The sequence below is a fragment of the Sesamum indicum genome, linkage group LG3, assembly GCF_026168435.1.
Source record: "Sesamum indicum cultivar Baizhima isolate 11 linkage group LG3, ASM2616843v1, whole genome shotgun sequence".
In the NCBI taxonomy this organism is placed as follows: Eukaryota; Viridiplantae; Streptophyta; class Magnoliopsida; order Lamiales; family Pedaliaceae; genus Sesamum; species Sesamum indicum.
The window spans coordinates 18418979-18443759 of NC_142659.1; the positions used below are offsets into that span (position 1 = coordinate 18418979).

General features: G+C 34.1%; 2 protein-coding genes across 6 annotated transcripts; one reads left to right on the plus strand and one right to left on the minus strand.

The window, feature by feature from the left end:
• Window positions 1-3706: 3706 nt before the first annotated feature.
• On the plus strand, window positions 3707-13758 carry CYP77A5P (cytochrome P450, family 77, subfamily A, polypeptide 5). 5 transcript variants are annotated; one of them, XM_011074610.3, is made up of 7 exons: window positions 3707-4320; window positions 7186-7296; window positions 7546-7762; window positions 7940-8273; window positions 8850-8911; window positions 9028-9100; window positions 13445-13758. In XM_011074610.3, exons 1-7 carry the CDS (start codon window positions 3823-3825, stop codon window positions 13470-13472), a joined length of 1323 nt encoding a protein of 440 aa, XP_011072912.1. In that variant the 5' UTR covers window positions 3707-3822; the 3' UTR covers window positions 13473-13758. The 5 variants fall into 5 exon arrangements, with proteins under 5 accessions (XP_011072912.1, XP_020548358.1, XP_088734936.1 ...); XM_020692699.2 differs by lacking the exon at window positions 13445-13758 and adding an exon at window positions 12198-13379; XM_088878810.1 differs by lacking the exon at window positions 13445-13758 and adding an exon at window positions 10151-11587.
• A 3897-nt stretch (window positions 13759-17655) lies between these two features.
• HIK (ATP binding microtubule motor family protein) lies at window positions 17656-23619 on the minus strand. Its single transcript, XM_011074612.3, has 15 exons — window positions 23341-23619; window positions 22427-22808; window positions 22243-22332; window positions 22047-22147; window positions 21427-21543; window positions 21259-21340; window positions 21109-21176; window positions 20953-21012; window positions 20738-20862; window positions 20072-20270; window positions 19858-19968; window positions 19672-19761; window positions 18598-19548; window positions 18168-18493; window positions 17656-18074 (listed from the first exon to the last, which is right to left on the minus strand). Exons 2-15 carry the CDS (start codon window positions 22662-22664, stop codon window positions 17747-17749), a joined length of 2886 nt encoding a protein of 961 aa, XP_011072914.1. The 5' UTR covers window positions 22665-22808; window positions 23341-23619; the 3' UTR covers window positions 17656-17746.
• Window positions 23620-24781: the final 1162 nt, after the last annotated feature.

A 24781-nucleotide genomic window follows, 5' to 3' on the forward strand; every position in this document is an offset into this window, starting at 1 on the left:
CCCAACATCAAACCTACACCATTTATTTTAAAATATTTTAAATTACCTCAAAATACAAAAATCCAAACATACCATCTATCTTCAACACACACTTATTTATCTCTATTTTCTTTCTCTATCTCCAAAATACAAAACAAAACACTCAAAGTACAAATTAAATCATTATGAAAAGTTTTACGTTTCAACTTTCAGTTCCTCACCCGACATTTTCTGTTCCAATGCAAAATACAGTCTGATTATTTTTTGTGGTAAAACTATCTAACAATTGCACACAGAGTTTATATATTAATCGATCACATTGTCTAAAAATTTGAATTATTAGACGATCATTTTGGTCGATGAAATCTGGTTTAATTAATTAAGTTGAGGTCCCGTAACTTTAAGTTCGTAGGTTTAAACTCCATTAATGTGTGTGATGTTATTCTACTTTAATAGTATGTGTTGATTGAATATGATTATCTGATTCGATGATTATTATATGATTGTAGGTGTCAGTTATTGTTAGATGTAAATATTTGATATTAATGATTGTAATTGATTTATGCAATAAATAATAGTTCATTGATTTTATTTCAAAAAAAAAAAAAATTGTTTGATTTCTTAGCATGCCCCACATTTTTTTTTATTAATGGACTGGTAATAAGATTCGAATTCAAAAGCTTTTATTTTGTCTGACTTTAAGATCGTGGATTCGAACTCTTCTAATGTGTCTGATGTTTTTCTACTTTTAGTAGTAGGTATTGTTATACTTTAATAGTAGGTGTTGATTAGACATAGTTATCATATTGATGATAGTACGTAGTTGTTATAATTGTCCGTTGTTGTTATATATGAATATTTGATATTGATGATTGTAATCTGTTATATACAAAAAGAACAAAAATAAAATAAAGAACTGATCAGAACTTCTCATAAACATTTTTTTTTAATCATTTTAAGGGTAAATTACGACACTTTCCTTCAAGTTTGATATAATTATGAATGCCTTCTTATTATTTTAAAAATTAAAAATACCCCACTAATTTTAACGGTCATCTAACAACTAACCCGATCCATTAGTCTCATTAGTTCTTCATCCATTTTTTATAATAAACTGACAAAATGCCTACGTGGATTACAAATTTAATTATACTTATTTTTTTTAAAAAAATTATGGACTAATAAGAACAATTTTTTTTTATAATTTTTAAAAAAAATTTCATCCACCTCGTCTGATTTTTTATATTTTTAATATATATGTATATTTAAAAAGAATACAACAAAGGCAAACTTAGCAATTTCAAGCCTCCATCAAATGGTTCGATAATTTAATCCAAAATGCCCTTATAAATTATAAATTTAATTTCACTTATTTTTTTTAAAAAAAGTATGGACTAATTGATCAATTTTTTTTTTAATTTTTCAAAATTTTTCATCCACCTCGTTCTATTTTTCTTAAAAATAAGAAATATAACAAAGGCAACATTGGCAATTTAAAGCCGTCCTCAAATGATTACAAACATCAGAAGGGAATTAATAATTTTTCAAACAATAATAGAGTATTTATAATTATGCCAACTTTCGGAACATGTCGTTGTAATTTACCCTTATTAATACTATTGATAGAAACATTTAAAAAATAATAATTTTGCATGAAAATAAGTATGCTTCACGGTATCTTAATTACTATATAATTTTTATTAATGAAATAAGTATGGAGTTATTATATTTATTAATTTAGGTTGTAATTATAATTATTTAAGATTTAAATTAGGGATAATTACATTTACATCCCCATCTATTATCTTTTTATACTAACCATCCTTATATTTTGAAAAATTACAGAAACCACCCCTGACAGCCTTTAGAACTCAAAAATGCCCCTGTTGACTAGTCAACCTATAAAATAATTTTTTAAGGACAAAAATGCACTTAGGGTGTTTCTGTAATTATCAAAAGATAGTTTTCGTTCTATTTAAATATTTGATCGAGAGCATGATCATTAGATAGTTTTTAAGATAAATTCAAATTAAGTTAGTATCATAGTTTTGGAAATAAGATTTCAAATAAATGAATAATAAATATTTAATATATTTAAAATAGATGATGTTTCTAATCATAAGGCTTTTGTTTTACAATTAAATAATTCAATTATAATCTTGAAAATGAAATTTTTTATAAATACAAAATAAATGTGTAATATATTTAAAATAGATCATGTTTGTGGAGGCCATGATCATTAGGTAGGATAAATATAATTAAAGTAGTTATTATATTTGTATAAGATCAATTTCAAATATATACAAAGTAAATATTTAATATATTTAAAATATTATTAAGTAATTTTTTAAGATAAATACAATGAAATTAGTTATAGTATCAGAGATAAGATTTTGGATAAATACAAAATAGATAGTTAATATTTAAAATAGATGATGTCTCTAAGCAATAAATTTGTTTCTAGATAATTAAATAATTTAAAAAATATAATATTGAAAATATGATTACGAATAAATACAAGATAAATATTGTATATATTCAAAATAGATGACGATTCTAACCAATAAGATTTTTTCTTAATAATTAAAATATTATATAGCTGATTTTACAAATAAATACGAATTAATTATTAATTTAAAATAAATGAGATTTTCTAACCAATAAAACTTTTTCTCAGTAATTAAAAAATTCAAAAGAATGGCAGAAAAGATTTTCTATCGAAGTGGTGCTTTCACTTAATAATAAAATATAAATAAGAACAATTACATAAATTACAGTAAACTAACGTAAAAGTAAGACAAAAAATCATACGTTTGGTGGGATTCAAACCCATTATTTGAAATTTATTCATGGGACATCAACCTTATCATTAGACTAAAAGTATGTTTGGTTGGGGTGAAAAGTGAAAGTATAAGAAAAATGGAAGTAAAAAAGAATGTATTAGAGATAGTTTGGTATATGGTTAGGGGGAAGAGATAGAGGGTAAGTAAAAGTCAATGTACATGAAATTCATTTGGAGTCCAAATTTATTTCCATTCAAAATTAGGTGGAAAAGTGAACGTATAAGGCCAAAAAAATAATAAAAATATATTTTTTATTTTTATTTACTCTATTACCTGTATACATATTTTTCTCTAATTTTGTTATCGTTCGTGCTAATAAAACCGACAAAAGTGCTGGTGTTTGATTTTAATTTCTTTATTTGAAAGCATTGATAGTAATTTTTATTTTACTTAAATTAGTTATTAGTAAAATTAAAAAATTAGTATTTTCTTGTCAATCTATTTTCTCGTATCAAATAAGGAAAAGTACTTGAGATTTACTCCATTTTTAATCAAACTAAATAAACTGAAGAAAACTATTGTTCTTTCCCCACCCCTCCCCCCTTCACTTCTTTTTTCCTCTAACTTGAATCGAACGAACCCTAAAAAGATTACTAATTAGTACAGATTAACATATTTTTTTAAAGTAATAATAATTCATTTAATGGGACTGAAATCTATAGTTTTAAATTTATTTATGAAACCTTAACTTAAAACATCATTGGTTAGCATTCATAAGTATTGTTTGGGTGGTAAAAGCAGTAATTTAATGGAAGAGGGCTCTTGCTCTGGGCAAAGGGCCAACACACACGCAACACAGTAATATAATCAACTTCACAAACAGTCCTTTACAATTATTTAATTAAATAAAGGAAAGAAGGTTTTTCTTTTGTTGTTTTCTGACTGACTCATCAGTAGCTACAAATGGAAGCAAAGGATTCACATCACTCTCTCCCTTCTTCCAATCAAGTCCCCTTGAAAGTTGAAAGTGTTTGACAGATTCCCACTTCGCTCTATTGAAATGGGTCCTTCTTCTTTGGTTTCCTTGCAATCAACGCCGCTCTGTTTCTCCTCGGGTGTCTCTAAATTCTCTATTGCCCCAACCACTGTAAACCTCCCACCAAAGTGTAAGAAACTCGTCGTCGCCTGCATGGCTGACGCCCCACCGGCCGCCCCACCGTCTACATGTCTTGGGTTCAAGAATTTGATGGAAACGTTTAGGGTTGATGTCCAGAGAGCAGAAGGTAGGCCATTGAACGTGCCTCTGATCGCGCCCTTCACCATTGCGTCGTCGAGGCTGGACAGAGTGGAGAATGTGGCTATTCGAGTTGAACTAACTAATGGGTGTGTGGGATGGGGAGAGTCTCCTATTCTTCCACATGTGACCGCGGAGGATCAACCCACTGCTTTGGCTAAAGCTGCGGAAACCTGTCTGTTTCTGAAGCAGAGTTCAGGCAAGACTTTGGGCCTCGTTCTGAATGATATTAATCGGATCCTTCCTGGCCATTCGTTTGCTTCAGTGAGTTTCAGTTTGGATCCCTTTTTTCAGCTTTTGGTTTGAAGCTAGTTCTATTCGGTGCCTGACTACCTTGTTGACTCTGTTGTGTTTGGCTGAGTAACCTTTGTTTCTCCGAATTTTTGGGTTCTGTGCGTCTGTTTTCGTGTATCTGAGTTTTGTTCGTAGTAGGTTGAACATTTAACTTTTTCAAATCAATGTCGATCACAAATTAGACTTCCCAAGACCTGTGTTTTGATTGAATTGGATCTAGGGAGAGTTTGTTAGAGCTTCTGCCATTAGAGAAGTGCCAATTTGAGGGAATATTGAAATTTGTAGCAAAACTGAAAGTTGGGAGTATTTGAAAAAATAAGTAGAAGTAGCTAGATGTTAAATTAGGATTGAAAGAACACTTCTAAAAAAAGCTTAGTTGATTAAAAATATTTTGGCCTCATGTGTCAAAAAGAGGAGACTATTTTCATTCAATATTTGCAGGTATCATTTGCCAATATAATTATTTTTCTGAAAAATAATAAAATTTTCTATTGGTATATTTCCTATTCAACTTTTTACAAGTTATAATTTATATCATTAAAATACTGAATACTAATAAAAAGGTTAATGGTTAAGTCATTGTTAATTGATGCACAATAAGTAAATTTGCATGACTACAAGAAATGTTCTTTTCCCATTAATTAATCATAGCATCTTATTATGGGAATATATAAAATAATGTAGCAAATAATGTATAAAAATTATAAAATAATAAAATTGTGAAACTGTAAATTCCAATGGTGTTAACTCATCCAAATTATTTAAAAAACCCAATATTAATTGTAGATGTTCAAATTTGAAGAATAATTAAAAAGAGTAAATTTGGATTAAAATTATTATAATGAGGGTACAGTGTCCAAATTGAAGTTGATCTATAAAACATGAAAGGAGATAGAAGCCATGAGCTTCTGCTTAGGAGTGCCTTCTTTTTTGAGTTTAGAAGGAGAAAGCGTTGCTCCTAAATGCTCAAAAAGTACTTTTTTGAAGCAAAAAGTTGAAAAGTGCGTAAGTTAAGCTCTCATGAACAATCCCTCATTGGTGTTTCTCAATGTAGATCATGGTTCGATTTTGTCTATGGCCCTGGTCCTTGTTTAATCACCAACCCTATTTCTTGGCTTTTCTGCATTTGTGGATTCAAATAGTCTTTTGTCCTGTATCATGATTGTGATCAACTAAATGAAATTGTTAAGAGTGTAAACACAAATTTAGGACTAAGATTAATACTGCTACTTATAGACATGAATAAAGACTCTAGTTCTCATTGAAACTCCACTTTGCGTTACAGTGAGTGGGTGCATTAACATTCCAAGTTGTAACCTTCATTACATAATCTCATTTACTCAAAGATTGATATACTTATTTTTTTCTTCTGTTGCATCCTCGATTATATAGGATAAATAGTATTGTATCACCTTTGAAATATATTCCTCCGCTAATGTAGCTGAACTGGTTAAAAATGTTACATAGCCACATATAGTTACTTGGTCTCCTCTGAATGACTAACAAATCAAAGACTCCAGTAATAAGTCAGTTGGAATTTTGAGGATCTTGTCCGTTGTGCACTAGCATTCAGCTTTGAGAATTCAGAATGGCCATGTATGTGGTTGCATATCTTGTCTGTGCATGCATGTTCAGGTTGGTTCAACTTTGGGTGCATATATGCATGTCACTCTTCTATTCCTGTGACTAGCAAGTTTTCACTAGTTGATTTTGTGAATCTATGTAGTCCTTTTGCCACTGCAAACTGCAACTTTGTTCTGTATCTGTCAAATGGTCTTTCTGAGCCACATGAGAAACATAATTGTGATGGCTATTATATTGTCACTTTTGAATACTGTTGTAGGTTCTAAATAAATCAAATTATAGAGGGTTGTTGATATTCTTGTGCCAATTTTATGGAGACAAGCAGAATATGCCACCTATCTGAAATAAAACGAAGATGGCAAATGTAGGATGTAAATGGACATATAATTTTACTAAATGCCAACCAGACTATAGATAAATACCAGTCTGGACTTCATATCAATGAAGTCGCTGTTTTTGGAGATCAACTTCTCTAGATGTCTTTCCCCACTTTAATTATTGTGTCTCTATTATCATTCGGACTCTGAAGCTGTCTGTAAGTGGCAACCAGAATCTTCATTTGGAAGTGGGAAAGGAAGCACAGCCATTAGGATCCATATGCTGGGCCCTTTCATTGTTTCACATCCTTTTCAAGGTTAATAAGTGTTTAATTTAGTCTTTTCTAGGGCATGTCCCTACGGACAGAGAATTGTTGTGGGTAAAAAAAGTTGTTTGGGTTGGTTCCAGACGGTGTGGTAGAAGTGGCCACAGAGTGGTGGGCTTATGTAGACAGGGTTGAGTGGACAGAAATTGTTGTTACCATGTATGCAGGTTTTGCTGGAGCTCTTCCTAGTGACTTCTGCAAGGTTAATTTGTTTTCTTTGTTCTTTTATCCTCTCTTCTCTTTCAAGTTGCATCCAATGACACTCGTACTTGTAAGGTTGCGTAAACAAACTCTGTCAGAGGTTTAGTGTAAATCCAAAGTTCCATACACTAAGTAGACTGGTTTTAGGAGGAATTTAACAACTCTTACCATGAGATACATGGTAGGATCATAACCAATATCAAATTATTAGCAGCTCATTACTCAGAGTACCAGAAATAGTTGCAGCTTTGTCTGATTTACTTTGAATGAACTCATAATTGCAGTCTGGAACTCTTGAGTTTCTCAGTGCGCTTTAAAAATTGCAATTTTAAGATTATACTTGAGGCAAATCAATTAAGAAAATAGTGAAATTTCTGAGGCTCATTGAAGTGTATCTGCTGATGAAGGTCAGAGCAGGAATTGAGATGGCACTGATTGATGCAGTTGCACACAGCATTGGAGTACCTCTGTGGAGACTGTTTGGTGGATTTTCAAATGCAATAACAACTGATATAACAGTCAGTTACCTTTCCTATTAAACTCTTTTTATTTGAGATGTGGTAACGTTATTTGAATAAACCATTCACAACTTAGAAGTAGCCCATATTCATGTGATGGTAATCTTGAATCTCTCTATCAGTAAGAAGACAAGTAAAAAGGAAAAGAGAAAGAAAGAAACCAAAAAAAGGAAGAAAGAGAAACGAACTTAAGAAGGTCTGAGAAGTATTCTTTGCCCTCGTTGACTAATTACAACAGTTGTATGTCAGATTCCAATAGTTTCCCCAACTGAAGCAGCTGAGTTGGCTTCAAAGTATTGTGTTCAAGGTTTCAAGACTTTGAAGCTCAAAGTAGGGAAGAATCTGAATGCTGATATCCAAGTGCTTCAAGCCATACGCACAGTCCATCCTGATTGCTCGTTTATTTTAGATGCTAATGAAGGTTATAGCTCCGAAGAAGCCATTCATGTTCTGGAAAAACTACATGGTAAGTCATTTTGAGCGTTCATCATGCGTTGGATTTATGACCTGAAGAAACTTGTGTGAGAACTAAAAATAAAGCTCTGTGTCTGTGGTTGCTTGCGAAAATAAATGCAAGTTGTGCTTATTGTACATAAGTTGTATGTTTGCAATTATAACGTTTTCAGTTTGTATCCTTTTGCAGAAATGGAGGTAACGCCTATTCTTTTCGAACAACCAGTTCACAGAAATGATTGGAAAGGTCTTGGTTATGTTAGTGATGTCGCAAGAAACAAATATGGGGTATCTGTTGCTGCTGATGAAAGCTGTCGGGGTTTAGCAGATGTAAAGAAAATAGTGAAGGAAAATCTTGCACATGTAATCAACATTAAGCTTGCCAAAGTTGGAGTGCTTGGGGCCCTTGAAATTATTGATTTAGCAAAGGCATCAGGATTAGATTTAATGATTGGTGGTATGGTTGAAACCAGACTTGCTATGGGCTTTGCTGGTAATTTGGCAGCTGGCATCGGGTGTTTCAAGTGAGCATAATTTATTCATTTAAGCAAAATTTTATGCAGTACCTTCACATTCATAATATTGACCTGTTTCATTGAATTCCATTTCAGAAAACCCAAATTTAACCAATTTTAACTAGAATTCTCAATTTATTTTACCAAGAAACTAAATTTCCTTAAATCATGGTGGATGACTACGATCAAGGCCTGTTATCTGTATAACTAATCTTTAACTATATCTGTGAGCATCCATAACTGCAATAAGATTAAAAGAGGATAAAAATAAATGTGGCATAAAGATTGTAGTGATATTATGTGCAGCATTATCTGCAATCCCATGTCTCCAGTGGTCGCTTTACTTCAGTTCCATTTTTTCATTTACGGATTTGTTTCCATGGACAACACCTACCGACTTATTATGATTGGATTCTCAACCTATCAGCAGTTGGTCCAGAGTTTGGGAATGTTGTGTGTGATGTGATTTTCTTTATAAGTGGCATGATTCAGTTGCTTATTACAGTGGATATTCTTATCGATATGCTTGCATTGTTAATTGGTAATCAGCTTTCGTATAATAGCTGACAGATGATTCATCTGCAGATTCATTGATCTAGATACTCCCATTTTACTGGCTGAGGATCCAGTTCTTGAAGGTTATGAAGGTACATTTTGATCTCTTTCAGAGTTTCCACCTTATTTTTTGGAACTCTGCATCACCAGTTAGTGCAAACATATTATATTTAGCTGCTTAATAACTCAAATGATTCTCTGTGCTTAGTTTCTGGTCCACTTTACAAGTTTTCAAACGCTAGAGGTCATGGTGGTTTTCTACATTGGGACGATATCGCATGGTAAGTACTAATTCGATGCTCAACTTTTATTCATCATGCTTTAATACATGCATCATTTGTTTGATGTTTAGGGATGTAAGGCATGCAGACAAATAACATAACTGAGATCTTTAGTAGTTCTCCAATGGTTACTTGGAGCTCCTATTTTAGTTATTAATCATTTTGCCTTTATTCTGTACTTTTATTCTCTAACAGTTGCATTGAGGCTTAATTGACATACTACGTTGTGAATGTCATAAATATTTTGATCAAGCCAGCAACTATTAGAGCAACTTTTAGGGTCTGGTGTTCTCTTGCTAACTTAGCATCATCCTAACAAACTCGAAGTTGAGGTACTGATTTGCCCATGTAGGTTAGTTGATGCTTCAGGTTCCTCATCTAGCGCTATGCTAGGTTTTTTCTATTATGCTGGACTAATTCCATTTGATCTACCTCAAAAAAAAAAAAAAAAAAAAAAGAAAGAAAGGAAAAAGAGGAATTTATTACCTCAAAGGAAATTCCATTTGATCTACTGCAGCAATTGCCAGCTGTTTCCATTCTTCCCAACTATGGTGAAAGCCAGCGTCATACTAGAATGAATTTAATTTGAACTCAACAAAACTTAGCAGCGGTTGTTTGTGTTGTCCAACATGTGAAATCGACTGTTGGATTCTTGTGGCCGATGATGGCTTTAGGATGGTAACACCATTTTTTCTTGTTTTGAGGACTGCACATGTTAATTTTGTGATGGTTTGGTGTAAGGCAGGGCTGGAAAATGAAAATTTGTCATACTTTTTATCCAAGCAAACATGATATTATATTTTTTTGGAAAGTTTAATCAACACATGCAAACAAAATATTGGATGGGATAATCTAATCCATCAACCATTTTATCACTCATTTATCCCATCCACCTGAATAAACATCCCCTGAAGGTTTAGATTCTCTTCAGTTACCACCCTTGATTTTGGCTTGGTATCATCCTCTAGTTTTGACAATAATTCTATTTTCATTACTTTCATGGTGACCTTTGTTTATCATAATTAGTTTTTCTGCAATTATCTTGAACAGGTGACTGCATTATCCAGCTCTTCATTACACTAACACCTGGCTGAACTTTAATCCCTATTGTCTTTGATATTCCCTCAGCGCAGAGTATCATCCTAAATTAAGAGGAGCTCATTTTTTTGCTATATTATGACATAGGCCTCTATCTTTCAGCAAACTTCAGTTGACAAACCTTACATTCATTTGCATAATTTTACTCTGATTAACTTTTATGCTTCTTGCTCGAAGATATTCATGATTCATACTTCTAGGAAATAAATACTATAGGTTCATTATACCTAATATATACTTTGTATGCTTGGGATACTCTTACATGGTAAGGGAGTTGGTTGGTGTTCTTATCCGTTATCTACAAAGGTGATAATTAAGCCCATGCAATGTCCAATGTATCGAGTGAGTCTTTGGGGCTTTGAAGATCTACATTAAAAGATAAATAATTGTTAGTTGTTCAGCTCACATATTTTAAGAACATTTTTTATGATTCATCAACAGACAGTGTCAATGTGGAACGGGAGCTATTTTGTGGCAGTATTCTTTTGTTTCACAGTTTCAGCATGAAAAAGAGTAGTTAACAAGAACTAGAAAGGAATTTGGTCAAAGTATCCTATTCTTTCTGCAATTTAAAGATGTTTCTGTATATAATTTTGAAAAATAAAGCATCTATATATATATATGTATTTATAGTCACAAAAGCTATTTACAATTGTCGTTAATTTTAATATATACTTATTCTGTCCCAGGTAAAACTTCGCTTTCTCTCCTGGGGACATACAGACTAAGCTCCTAAAATCAAATACTTCTTCTTAAACCTACTCTTTTAGTTAAAATAAGGTTGTGACATCACTATCTCTCAATCACTATTAACAATAATGTAAAGGTGTTGTCAACTCCCGCCTAAAACTTTGATCCAGCTCGAAAGTGGAACTTCTGAGTGGGGAGAGTATCAAATAGATTTGATTAGAATACTTCTCCAAATCAACAATACATTATCATCCAATGGAGTTGCAGCTGTGAGGCTCTCCTTGTGATTGGATTTTATGCCATAGCCCACATATTCCAATTTTCTTTTAATGGTTACTACTCTTGCCTTATAAACTGTGTGATGCTTTTAAAACTAATGTATTTTGATTTCATAGTGTAAGAACTGTAGGGAACATGATAGAAGTGTGATTAATATGGTTGTAGGGACCATTATAGTGCAAGAATTTTTATCTTAAGTAGGTCAAGATCTAAGTATATGATATAATATGTTTTGCACGTGTATCGAGACAAATGCATATCCTTGTGAGACAGGTGATTCTGGTGGTTAATTTGTTCATGTTGAACCATATGCAATTCCATCATATTGACTGAAGAAAAGAAGAGACGGTGGGTGAGATTGTATTTACCTGACAAATGAAGAGTGAACAATATTAAATAGAAGTGTTGATTATTTATCCACATTTTTAGATAAGAATGTGGTTGAGTCCATCTTGTCATCAGTTGATAACATGGATATGGATAGTGACTGAAGTATCTTGCCATTACTTGATAAGATGGATATATCCTAAAGAGAGTTTGAACTGTGTTACAAGGCTCTATAACTCCATATATAAATATGGAATCTACCAACTCAACAAACACATTATTTTCATATGTTCTCTCGGTCAAATCGCGAACACAAAATATCATACATCTCAAAAGCTACCTTGAGGAGAACCACCAAAACATTTCGGAGATTTAAAGTGTGGATAATGGACAAGATATTGGCTGCCTTCTCTTGAGGAAGGAAGTATTATTGGAACTGAAAGGAGAGAGATTAGATCTGTTCGTGGAACGAGGCATATCAAAGATCAGTCCATCCCTATATCAAGTCGTACAAGATCCACAAAGTTGGTATTTTGCTGCTACGTCAATTTGTTTGATGTTTAATATGTTATAATTTGCCAACAAGAAGAAAGAAAGCAGCAGCAGCAGCTGGAGGAGTGTATTTTACACTCTACTCACACACACAGAGCAACCTAATTTACTTTCCTTTCCAGTGATCCCAAATAGAACTGTTCTTTTGCAGAACCTTCACTTGGTGGTTACCTTTGGTGGTCTCTTCTTGCAAATCCAAATTTTCACTTGGATGAGATTGCCGTGACTCAGAGAGGAGGGAAAGACCCTAGAACTGAGCGTTGCTTTGTTTTTGAGAGTATCAAGAGACTGTATCATGATGAAGGTTCTAGCTTGTATTCTCTGGACCAAAAAGTCGCTTATGTAGTTCAACCTGCTGCTGTTTGATGGGGGCTTGAAAGCAGATAAAATTCACTAGGTAAACATGCATGGTTGACAAATGAAGCACTAACTAGATCACCATAGAGATATCAATCCTGCGTTATAATAATATCTCATTGACCGTGATATACAGTTATCCTTGATTCTCTATGTATCTTTTACTATAATGAGACAGATTATATTTAGTTTCCCTAAAAGCACTCACTGAATATGCGAGGAGGACTTCTTCAGAGAAAGAGAGCAAATTTCATCATTTTTAACTCTGTAAGAGAAGCAGTCTCGGACCCTTGTATCCTGTCATTTGCTGTTGCTTGGGAGACGTCTGATTTGCTATAACATGCTTGATCTCGCACTTTCTAATTCACTAATTGTCACATTCTCACTAGTTCTCGCGTAGACTTTTGAGCGAGCAGTATGGTGATAATTTATGTATATGATGAATTGTGGTCATCTGTTTGTATCAATTTACTGTTCAGATTAGATCTATTTCATATATTTAATAATTGAAAGCAATATTTTATCAGTTTGCTGCTAGTTTATCCTGCATTTGGTTCGCAGATCTGTTACATATGTTATACCTCAGCTTTTCTATATCTGTGAAACCCTGCTCGAATCCTCTTTAAAATAAACATATTTAATTCTTTTTCTGGAAAAACACATTTCTGAATCTGGCAACCAGTTGTCAATTGCTTTCATGTCGCTAAATGCTCTGTTGAAAGTTTTAACTTACTTTCATAGCTTGCTTAATTGTTCTGTTGTATCAAATTCGACCCCTTTAACTTTCCAATTTGCACCCAGGAAATTCAGGTATACTGGTAGTTCTTCATCTAACTTCTCTCCACTCCTTTAATTCTGTTCCTCTATCGCTTGCTCTAGACATGTTCTTGTTATCTACTGAATATCAGCATTGAATTTCTTTCTCTGAAGTCCATTTTGTTCTTGGATAGAAATTGAAGATAGTGTATTACTGATTCATGTGACAATGAATTGATTACTTTTTTTATTTCCTTCATTCAGAGTCTTGCATATTGTACCTAGGTTTATGAAGAGACTGCAGAGTGGCTGAGTAAGGAACATGAAGGACATAAGCAAGGAATTGATAGAAAAACACCATGTGGAGATGTCCGTCACGGTCGGGTTCTTGCATAAGTTGTATACAACTTTTATGAACCAGTTCTTTTGGAAGCCATAGTATTTGTAATGACACTGGGCATTAAGTTATCCAAGACTGGAAATCTTGGACATAAATCTCGTTGTTGAACAAAGTTATCTAGCTTAATCCAGTTCTTATGCAAGTGACTTGCTTTGTTCTTAGCACCTGCCTATATATATAACAATGGCGACTTCTATTATAGCTGTGCATATTTCCTGACAACTTTTATGTATAAATACATTTGTCGGGCATGCTTAACAAGAAAATGCCTGTTCTATGTTGACTTGGGACGACATTTCCAGATGCATTTGGTCTTTCACCTAAAACTTGCAAAATTCTTGTGCTTGTATAAGTAACGGTCTCTGTGTTGTTTGTGTTGGTTTTTTTCAGATAACTAAGTTGGAGATGCTCACTCTTTTCTGCTAAAGGGCTACAGCCCTACCTGCCTAGTTTTAACTTGGATGAATGAATTTTGTTGCAAGGTTTTGAAAAAGTATGTTTTTATTTTAATAGCATTTGAAGATGTAATGGCCCCTGAACAGATTGGTAATGGGATGGACAGGTTTTTATGGATCATGTTACATGGTATCTGCAATACTTGTGTTTGATGTGACTGATTAATCTTATTAGCAATTGTACTTTGGCAAGTAACTGTTGTTCAGATTCTTCTACTGCACTGAGTTCTTCTCCGTCTGGCATGATTCCAATGTGTTAGTTCATTGAGTTTCTGAAATGATTGACAAAATCATGTAATGGGATGATGATGAAAGTTGTTTGTGACTTCAAAATTCGAATTGGTGCCTGAGCCTCACAAGAGTCTATATCAGTCATGGCGTTTCTTTTGATTGTGAGAAGATTGTGTTGGAATGTGTGGCTACAGCCCTGTAATTTGTTATAAGCATAAGATTGTTGGAAAAATAAATTATTTATTTTAGGGCTAATTACACTTAGATCCTATTTAAAAATGCGAAATTATATTTTTTTCTAAGTTTTTTTAAAATTACTACTACACTCTCCTTCAAAACTCTTCGTTTACATCTGACCCAATTCTGTTGGAATTTGGACAAAAAATGTTGATGTTAGCTAAAAAATTACATATGTTTTCAATTTTATTCCCTATTTAATATTCTCATGTAATATTTTGAGATAATTATATTTACATCCCTTTATCTATTGTATTTTTACACAAACCACTCCTGTTTTTTAAAAGTTATGAAATCCATTATTGACAGCATTTAAAACCCCAAAATACCCTTGTTTCGTTGGACAAACTTTAACTTAATTTTCAATAACAGAAATGCCCTCAAATGTGTTTTATAATTATCAAAAGGTGGGGGGTGTCAAAATAATGTTTATGGGTTTTCTTGACTCAACAATGGATAAGTTTTCTCTTCCTTTTCCCTTTTCTTTGTTTATCTTTACATTTTTTTGTCTTTGCTGATAAGTATATAGCTACACACACACATATATATATATATATATAATAAAACTTATATAATATTGTAACAATACGAGAATTAGAAGAGAGTATCCTTATATCATTTCACTATATCATCATACAAAACAAAATGGCCTATTTATAGGATCCAAAATTACAACCAAAAGTCTCATTTTTTATGAAGGGAGATGAATCAAAGAATTGACAATTTATGGACATGAAGATGAACACTCACAACTTTTGAATATCTTAAATTTCTTAACACTCCCCCTTGCATGTTTATTAATCAAGAATATGCCTCATTATTATTCTTCAATACGTGAATATATACTACCTCATTAAAAATCTTACCAGGAAAACCTAATGGTAAAAACTATGGTCAAGGAAAAAAGAGTGCAGTGCATTTTCACTGCCCCTCATTAAAACATCAGTCGAGATCTTTGAGGCGACGAACACCAATATTATGGACTAACTTCTTGAATATTGCAGTAGGAAGTGCCTTGTGAACAAATCTACTAGATTTTCATTAAATGGACTTGTTGAACATCAAATGTCACCATTCGTTGAAGATCATGAGTGAAAAAGAATTTTGGTGAAATGTGCTTCGTTCTATCACCCTTCTTTCAGTTGAGCAATGCATGCTGCATTATCTTCATATAGAATCGTTGGGATAATCTTTCCATGCACCACAAGTCCCTCGAATGTGGTGAATCATGGACCTCAACGAAACACATTCTCGACTTGCCTCATGTAGTGCTATAATTTCTACATGATTTGATGATGTGGTTGTAATGAAATTGCTGTAGTACCACAAAGAAATAAATAGCCAGTTTGCAATCTACAACTGTGAGGATCAGACAAATAGCCAGCATTGACATAACCAATTAGATCAGAATTGGATACTTTTAAATAGAATAACCCCATATCCATTATACCTCTAAGATAGTGAAGTATATGCTTAATTCCATTTCAATGCCTTATCGTGGGTGATGAACTATATCTTGCTAATAAATTAACAATAAATGTTATATTAGGTCTTGTATGGTTAGCAAGATACATTAGTGCTTCAATTACACTAAGGTATGGTACTTCTGGACCAAGTAGTTAAAAGGGTCCTTTTGCATATCTAATGATCGTACGACCATTGAGATGCTCAATGGATGTGATTTGTCCATATTGGATCGCTTTAACACCTTTGCGATATAAGCTTCTTGGTGCACAAGGATTTCATTTTTTGAAATGTTCAACTTGCAATCCAAGGCAATATTTTGTTCTTCCTAAATCTTTCATATCAAATTCTTTCTTTGAGCAGTTTATAACCATTGGAAGCTCTTCTGGAGTTCCAATAATGTTTAATTCAAAAACTGCAATTATAATGAATTCATTTCCTAATCTTCTCATGAAGATGCATGGACAAATGAGTATTTTTATATCCTTATTTCAGCAGATAATCACTAAGATGATTATACCACATTTGTCCTGATTGCTTCAACCCATACATAGATTTATTGATTATAATAGAATAATGTTCTCGAGAACCAGATTTGTATGCTTCGAGCAAATGAAATGCTTCAAGGAGTTTCATATAGATATAATTATCAAGTGAGCCATACAGATAGGCTATAATGACATCTAGTAGACGCAAATCTAATTCTTCTTTTACTCCCAGACTAATTAAGTACTGGAAAAGTAGTTGCATCCACTACGGGAGAGTAAGTCTCTTCATAGTCAATATCGGGTCTTGTGTGAAAATCCTTGAGCAACACGTCTTGCCTTAGATCTAACAATTTCACCCTGCTCATTTCGTTTTCGCACAAATACCCATTTGTATCCTACTGGTTTTACATCTTCAGGTGTATGGGCTACACGTCTAAAAACCTTTTGTTGTGTAAGCGAGTTTAATTCTGCCTCAATCGCATCTTTCCATTTTGGCCATCATTTCTTTATCTACATTCCTAAATAGACTTTAGTTCATGATCCTTATTATCATGTATTACATGTTCGCTACATATATGCAAAAATATTGTCATTGATAATTTCATTTCGGTCCCAACATATTCCATTAAGGACATAATTTATAGAGATCTCTTCATTTTCATGAATTTTAGGTACCTCAATTTCTTCTCGAACTGACATATTATTTATGCCTGGAGACTCTTTTGGAGTTGTATCCTCGATCTGGCCATCTTGATTCATAAAAGATAAAATTGAAAGTTTATATATCGTTTTATGCTAATGTCGGCTTTTTTCATCTAAACTCTAATGAAAAAGGTTGTATAAATGGTGAGTTTCAAAAGAGATGCAAGTGTAATTTTAAAACTTCTTCAGTGGAAAATATAGTTTTACACTTTTAGAGGCTTCATCACGTTGTTATTTCTGATTTGAAGATTGTAAAGAAAGCCCAGCAAATATCTTCAGAGGTTCATGATTTTTACAATGCAATTACAAATTTATACAGAATAAACAGCTGATAATAAATTGGAAGCTACTTGAGATTTAGATCTTGAAAGAAATGCTTTCTTTTTCTTTTTTTTTTTAAAAATAAAACTATTCATAGCTTCTGAACATAGAGTTAAACTCTGCATGCAGTTTCAGTAACTGCAAATAATGAGCACAACAATCAGCCATACACCACACACCTTTCCAACACAACTAAGGTTGGCCTAAAATGTAATATTGATCAGAGCCTCCAGGACTCGTATGCAAAGGAATCATAATTAGATAGTACTTACATAAAGAATATGAATTCTCACAAATGAAGAAGGTCTGATATCTGGTTCCAGCCCACAAACCAGTGCCTTCTATCAGATGGAAGTACAAAATTAAGCTCAAACATCTCTTTTGACATATTTCCTCCTTCACAGAAACCTACAAGCTTCGCCACTATCTCAGCGCTCTCTTGTATATGCTTCTCATCATGGGGATTGGTCCAGAGCTTGTTCACAAACTGGATCCTCCTTTGTTTTCCATCCAACGGTACTTCCCATTTTATGTACAATGCATCTCTTTCCTCTGGTGTCAGACGTGAGGACAGTCGTTTTGCAAGAAACTCTCGTTCCCGCTTCAATGCTCTGACACTGAACCACAGATTATTACAAGTAGAAGTCAGCTGTCTGAAAAAGAAACTTGGTTAAAGTTAAATTTTGTTGAGATAAACTTGTTGTAGTTACCTTGACGATAAAGAGATTGCCGGCTCATTTCCCCCGGGAGCTGGGCTTGCGTTTCCCATCTCCGTTAGGTGCTGCTGCAGCCATGTCAAGCGTCTGAGCTCAACTTCGACATATATCTGATCAGCAGGGTCCCCCTTGAATAGCAGATAGAATTGTGTCCTGTGAATGATGGAAACATGGCAAATATCCCATAACTCGATGAGTTGTTGTCTTTGGTCCCTAAAAGTCACATGCCATGAAGCTGGTGACTCCTCTTGTGCTCCAGCAGCATTCTCAGCGTCCTCCAAATCATATCCAGCTTCTTCATTTGCTTCAAGTTCAAGCACCTGAAAAATCAAGTTTCCAACATGTTGTCAGAAGAAAATTGAAGGACAGCAAAAATGCTGTTCAGGGTTGGTATTGAAAATAGAAAAGGAAAATGGTATCTTACCTGGCAGACTAGAAGCTGTTTCTGGTACTGCAGCTTGGCAACACGTTCTTTAAGTTCGGTGACATATGCTTTTATGCTTCTGACATTCTCTTCTGCTGCGTTTTGGAACATTCTCTGCATCTTCCTCATATTGACAGAACTTGAACGTCGATAAGGAGTATTTTCTTTTGATGAAACATCTCCACCTTCACTCTTTGTGGGAGTATCCTTTTCAGAAACTGACTGAGTTTCACTGAACACAGCATCATCAAAAACTGGAGCTCTATTTTCGATCTCAGAGTTTAATACTTGCCGAGAAGCAGATATAGGCGAACACGGAGACTTTATAAAGTTTGGCATATTGAGAGTATTATTTGAAGCTAATGGAAGCAATTTCTTCTTCTTTTCTGGATTCTTGGTCTTTGGAGTTGTATCACAAGATGGTTGATCTCTGTTAGTTGGTAGAGACATCACTAACTTGTCTATTGACTTCTGAACATTTTCTAGTTTCTCTTCAAGATCAGCAATGGTGCTTCCTTGCGAATGAAGTCTGGTTATCTCGTCTTTCAAGTTTGCACTAACACTCTTGTTGACTGAGACTACACTTCCAACTTCAACTACTTTAGGAGCAGGCTGCATTGTACGCATTTCCCTTATCTCAGCTTGAAGCTTAGCTACAGTCTCGGCTGCATCTTGATTTCCTTGTTTATGACAAGCAACCTCCTTCTGTAATACATCAAGGGCTCGGCTGGCCTCTTCACCTAACTGCTCCTGAAGATGTTCAAGTTTCCGAATTTCATGCATCAATGTAAAAGGAGCAGTTGATGATTGCCTCATTGTCTGCCTTCCCAGAGTATTTCTTGTTCTGTCGCAACGACCTAGCTCCCTTCCATCTAATTTTGGTAATAAAGTTCCAGAAAAGGAGAGACACTTCTTGACAAGAGGACTGGGTGAATCACATGGTTTTAATCCCTAAAATACGCAGATAAAATAGCTTTAGACACTGTTTTTTACCAGTGATCAGATGGCTTAACACATTCCACTCTTTTCATTGACAGATATTGTGAGAAGAAAAGATGGAGAAAAAAATGATACCTGTCCCTCTTCAAGTTTTCTACGCAACTCATCCACCTGAGACTGTGCTAGATCTCTTTGACGCCTCAATTCTTCCATTTCCCTTTCCATCTAAGTGTAGAGAATTTTCTTGAGTATGTAAATTCCTCCTAGAGATTCAATCCATTACTATAAAGAAGAACGATGCTGCAAATAATGTTAGCTAACCTGCAGGATTTTGATGTCTTTCTCATTGGAGGGGTCTGGTGTGCGTAGTTCTGCTTCAAGTCGTGCTACTTCCTTTTGCAAATGCTTCACAAGCTGTTTATCTGAAACTACCTGATGGAAGCATTCAAATAAGAGAAAACTTAATCAGGTTTCTGAAATGTCACCAACCCAACTATGTCACGAGTATAACTAGCATGTAATTAGTTGTACATACCATGTTAACTCGAGCGGTATTTGTCACTTCCTTTGCTCTGGTAGCAAAGAAAAGAGTGTTACGAGATTGCTCAACATGGCTTGATGCCGGACTCAATGTACATATGATGGCAGTACGCGCATTTCCTCCCAGTGAATGCTGCAGTATGCGTGTGAGCTTTGAATCTCGATAGGGTACGTGACCACTTCTTTTTCCAACACTAGAAGCAAACAATCAAGAACACTTCAGGAACTATTTATAACAATATGGCTTGAGACAGACATCCTTGCAGTACATTTAAAGTGGGTTGTTGGGACATTCTTCCAGATGTCAACATTGATGTAAGGTTCGATAGTTTATAGAAACATGCAGTTCTATGAGCTTTAATTCACAACCAGGTGACCTCCACTCTCACATACTTCAGCAGCAAGAACTACAGAAACTCTTTTGGAAAAAGGAAAAAAGGAGATGCAATATACTTACACTTTGTCAAATAAGATAAAAGCAGGAATGTTGAAACAAGATGGTTGAGAGACAGAGAGGGAACTGTTACATTGTTATGGGTAAGACATCAACAAGCATAACACTAGGAGAATGTCGCGTAAAAAAGTTCTTCAAGAAAATCATCATCTCTTCACAAGCATATTCATGCTACTGTTTCATGTCTAAATGGATGGTAATACTGACCTCAGCTTTCTAATTACTGTTGTAAGAGTCATCAAGCTTAGGTTAATATGACATCCTTCTCGAAGCCTAGCACCTTCTGCATTTGTCTGTGAGGCTCTTTCACTTCCAGCTAAATCTACGAAGTTCTGCATAGAATAAATATGAGACAAAGTAAATTAAACACTTCTACTTAATGCTAGAATTAAAAGCTAAAGAGAGCAGATGTTTTATTTTACCAAGCTGGCAACATATGATCTCACACAATCCGAGTTTTCACGGAGAGTACTTTCGATTGTCTGGGTAAACAAAAAAGAATTCTGGTCAATAAAATAGTGAATTTAAAAATATTTGGTCTTGACTAATCAAACAGCATTTGTTAAAAGTAAACGTACCAGCCTTATTATTTGATGCGATCTGGAGCTAGTATCATTAAGTGCAGTTTCACCTACTTGTCTTTGAGCTGCAAGGAATTGAGAATTCATCAAATCCATGTAGAATTATATATACAATAACCACATCATGCTGAAGCATTGAATGCTTACCATCACATATCTGGATTAAATGTCTCAAGTGTTGGTCATCATTTGCTGTCTCTTCCACCAGTTTCTCAACCACAGTGCCTTTCTGCAAAACGGTTGACATCAAAGACAACAATGAAGCGCCTTTCTAGTTCTAACTCAAGTAGGTAGGAGTAGCCAAGAGTTTCTCACCTCTGGATCATCGAGAAGTTTAAGATTGCGTCCGGATTCTGAATTCAGTAGATCTCGGACATTCTCATTATATATTTCTAGGCCAGATATCTTTATTTTGAAGTCTCGTTCCGGAGTCTGTGAGGTAGTCAGAATTACAAGAAGACAGATTCCAATTAGAACAATTAGCCCATGGACAAAAAGGAACAAGAATCAGAAGTAACAACTCTCCACTGAATGCATATCTATACCCTTGTTTGCAGTTTTGCTACTTATTAAACTATTCAATCAATATAAGATATGAAATACAAGAACTTCCAACCCCACAAGCATACAGAATTCCAAGAAAACACAAACATGAAAATACATTAGAAACTATAGTAAAAGATATATGTTCTATTACAGATTCTCCCATATGCTCTTGTATGCCCACAAACTTCAAAATTATCTTACCCCAATAAGGGGAAAAAAAGGTTGTTCTTTGGTGAAATATATATTAATCTCAAATCATGTTGCCATATGCTACCTATGGACATACTTTTTACTCCCAAACCAATTACTATTGTCTAGTTCAATTTGCAAGTAAATAAAATCTGACCAGTAACGCAATAGCAACCAAAGCAAATTTTGCTGAAGCTTACATTCATTATATGCATGTATATATCATTAACGGCTTTCTCAGTAATTCCCCTCATTGTGTAAGTCTTCCCACTGCTAGTTTGTCCATAGGCAAATATGGTTGCTGCAACAAAATGTCAAGGCAAAGCTATTCTTAGAATCCTAGGTAAAGGTGAAAATTAATTCCATTTTGTAATAGCTGATATGGATAAGAATTACCATTGATTCCCATCAGAGCAGATAACGCCACAGTCTTTACTCCGTCCTCATATACAATTTCAGTTGAACAATCAGGGCCAAATACTTTATCTGAAAAATAAGGTTCCTTTGCTGCTGAGTTTCTCCCAACTAACACAGCATCTAAATTTTAGTATAAAAAGAATAGTTACTAGAATCAAATTACCAAAGGTGAATGATGCTGGTAGAGCTGCACGTTCTTGGGGATTAGGCTTGTACACGATGGTATTATCATCGGTGCATTCCCAGGCTATCTGATCTTTAGATAAGTGCTCTCTCTTGTTCAGAGGCCTTAACCGTACTGTTACAACAATTTTCTCCTCCTTTGCTCTGTGCCCACCTGGAGTGGCTACTGGTGTCCTGTCCATTTTCGAGGCTGGCGTGCTCGGCGTTCTAACCGTCATCTTGTTCAAATAAAAGTTGAGGCTACTGTGATGGAACACCAGCCGAAGCACAGCCTAAGGCCTCTTAATCAGATGAAGTTTGTTGTGCTCAAGATTTCAACTAATCTTCAATTCTGATTTCTGACAGCCCTTGATCCAGAAAATCTGTAGAAAACAATCTGAAAGTTATGATGCTACTACACAAATGGGACAACTGAATTATATTAAGGGACTCATGATAGCAACTCCAACAACAAAATTCTAAGAAAATATACTCTGAAGAACAAGTAAGATGGCTGAACTAAGAACTATTATCCTTATACTCTAAAGATTCAGAATTCAAGCGACAGCTATCTTGCAAAACAATGAACAGTGAACCAAAGAAACACATCAAACAATGAATCACACTATTCAACATATCTTCACAGACCATTAACACTTGCTTCCATTGAGAAGCCTAACTTGCCGCAATATTAACAAACAACTAACCGCCCTGAATGTAATTTAGGACACTATTTATGCTCCAGAGACCTGAGACAAGTACAGAGATATCTGGCTTTCGATTCTCCTCTAAATAAGGAAATTCACAAGATGCCCAGATATCCAAGTCGACATAGATTGTGCACGAGCTGCTGCACTTCGCTCATGGAACATAAACGGTTAAAAAAGGAAATTATGACTAATTTATGCAATTTACCTCAAAATCGAGAGTGAATATACGTCAAACAAATCGAGATCAAATCAGATAGGGGGGAAGATTCAGGGAGAGCACGTTTACACTAACTATTCATACCAAAATGGCAGTGAATATCAACAAAAAAATGCTCAACTCCACAAAAAGGAAATTTAGATGTTCAAGCAATTTTTACATGAAATTCGGAGGTTAATTTCAAGCAGAAGCAAATAGAAATCACAGAGAGAGAGAGAAAGAGTAAAGAGCAATTATAAGAGGGTTTCTGAGTTGTTTGCGTGAGAGCATTACAGGATTTGGACTTTGAAATATGGAGGTGCAACGGCTAGTTTCAATTTCTCGTGGGGGTGGCCACTGTTTACTGATAAAAGATTTGGATTTTGAACGATGAACGTGCAACGGCTAGTTCCATTATCTCGTGGCTTTGCCATTTATTCGTTGTCAATATCTCGCACGGATAAAGCGCGCTCTGTTCAAATACATGACACGTAAAGTCGAAACGTACAAATTGCACTTTTAAAATTATTAATAATGTCTTAAAAAATTATTTTATATACTGATAAATTGTTTTTATTGAAATTATGTTATAATGATAAAGAATTGCATTTTGTTCCAATTATTTAGAATTATTTTACATAATAAAAGTTATAAATAGTAAAAATTATAAACTTTCTTTATAATTTTTTTTAAAAAATATTTTATAATGATACAAATTGCACTTTATTCTCAAGTCAAAAACGACAAGTCGAACGCCAAATTATTTCTATCGTAAACTAAAAATTTGAACCAAAGAATAAATATTATTTCCACTAATAATTAAAGAAACAAATGTACAATATTTTTAATGTGAATTTTGAATTTTTTATGCTATTTTTGTTTCACCCTATTATATAGGAAAAAGCACTTAAGAATAGCCAAAAAAAATGACAAATTATTTTAAAAATTGAAAAATGTCTAAAAATTAAATAGTACAAATATTTTGACAACAAAAAATTACATATATTTTAATATGATATAAATAATTCATTCAATAATTTAAACAAAATTCCCACAAATTCACCTCTATAATTTTTGCTGCAAGTACTCGGATCGCTTGCGCTATGTTCACTATTTCGCCAAATGTGGTTCTCTCGTAGATTTTTTTTATATATAATTTTAACAAAAGAACGATTCTGGCTAAATTAATTCTTATTTTAGGAAATAATATGCATCGAATTTCAACAGCACCACAAGGATCGAAGGACTTTACTAGCCTTGCAATAGCACCAAGTCTAGCATGGCTAGGACTATTCAACTATCGGGTATTTATGGCAACTTTCCTTGAGAAAAAATTTTCAAGCACACTAAAGTTTTTCTTGAGAATTTTGTCTCTCCTTTGTTTTCGAGGTTTTAGTGTTTGTCAGCGAAAGCATCTCCGCTTCCATTCTTCCTATGTAAGGTTTCCCTA

Bases quoted from the DNA above. Each gene is read 5' to 3' on its own strand.
- HIK (XM_011074612.3), bottom strand. From the start codon at position 22,664: ATGACGGTTAGAACGCCGAGCACGCCAGCCTCGAAAATGGACAGGACA. The intron at 22,148-22,242 runs GTAATTCTTATC...ATTTTGTTGCAG, and splicing joins TGCTCTGATGGGAATCAATG to CAACCATATTTGCCTATGGA. The intron at 21,341-21,426 runs GTGAGAAACTCT...ACCGTTTTGCAG, and splicing joins AACTTCTCGATGATCCAGAG to AAAGGCACTGTGGTTGAGAA.
- CYP77A5P (XM_011074610.3), top strand. From the start codon at position 3,823: ATGGGTCCTTCTTCTTTGGTTTCCTTGCAATCAACGCCGCTCTGTTTC. The intron at 4,321-7,185 runs GTGAGTTTCAGT...CTGCTGATGAAG, and splicing joins CTGGCCATTCGTTTGCTTCA to GTCAGAGCAGGAATTGAGAT. The intron at 7,297-7,545 runs GTCAGTTACCTT...GTTGTATGTCAG, and splicing joins CAATAACAACTGATATAACA to ATTCCAATAGTTTCCCCAAC.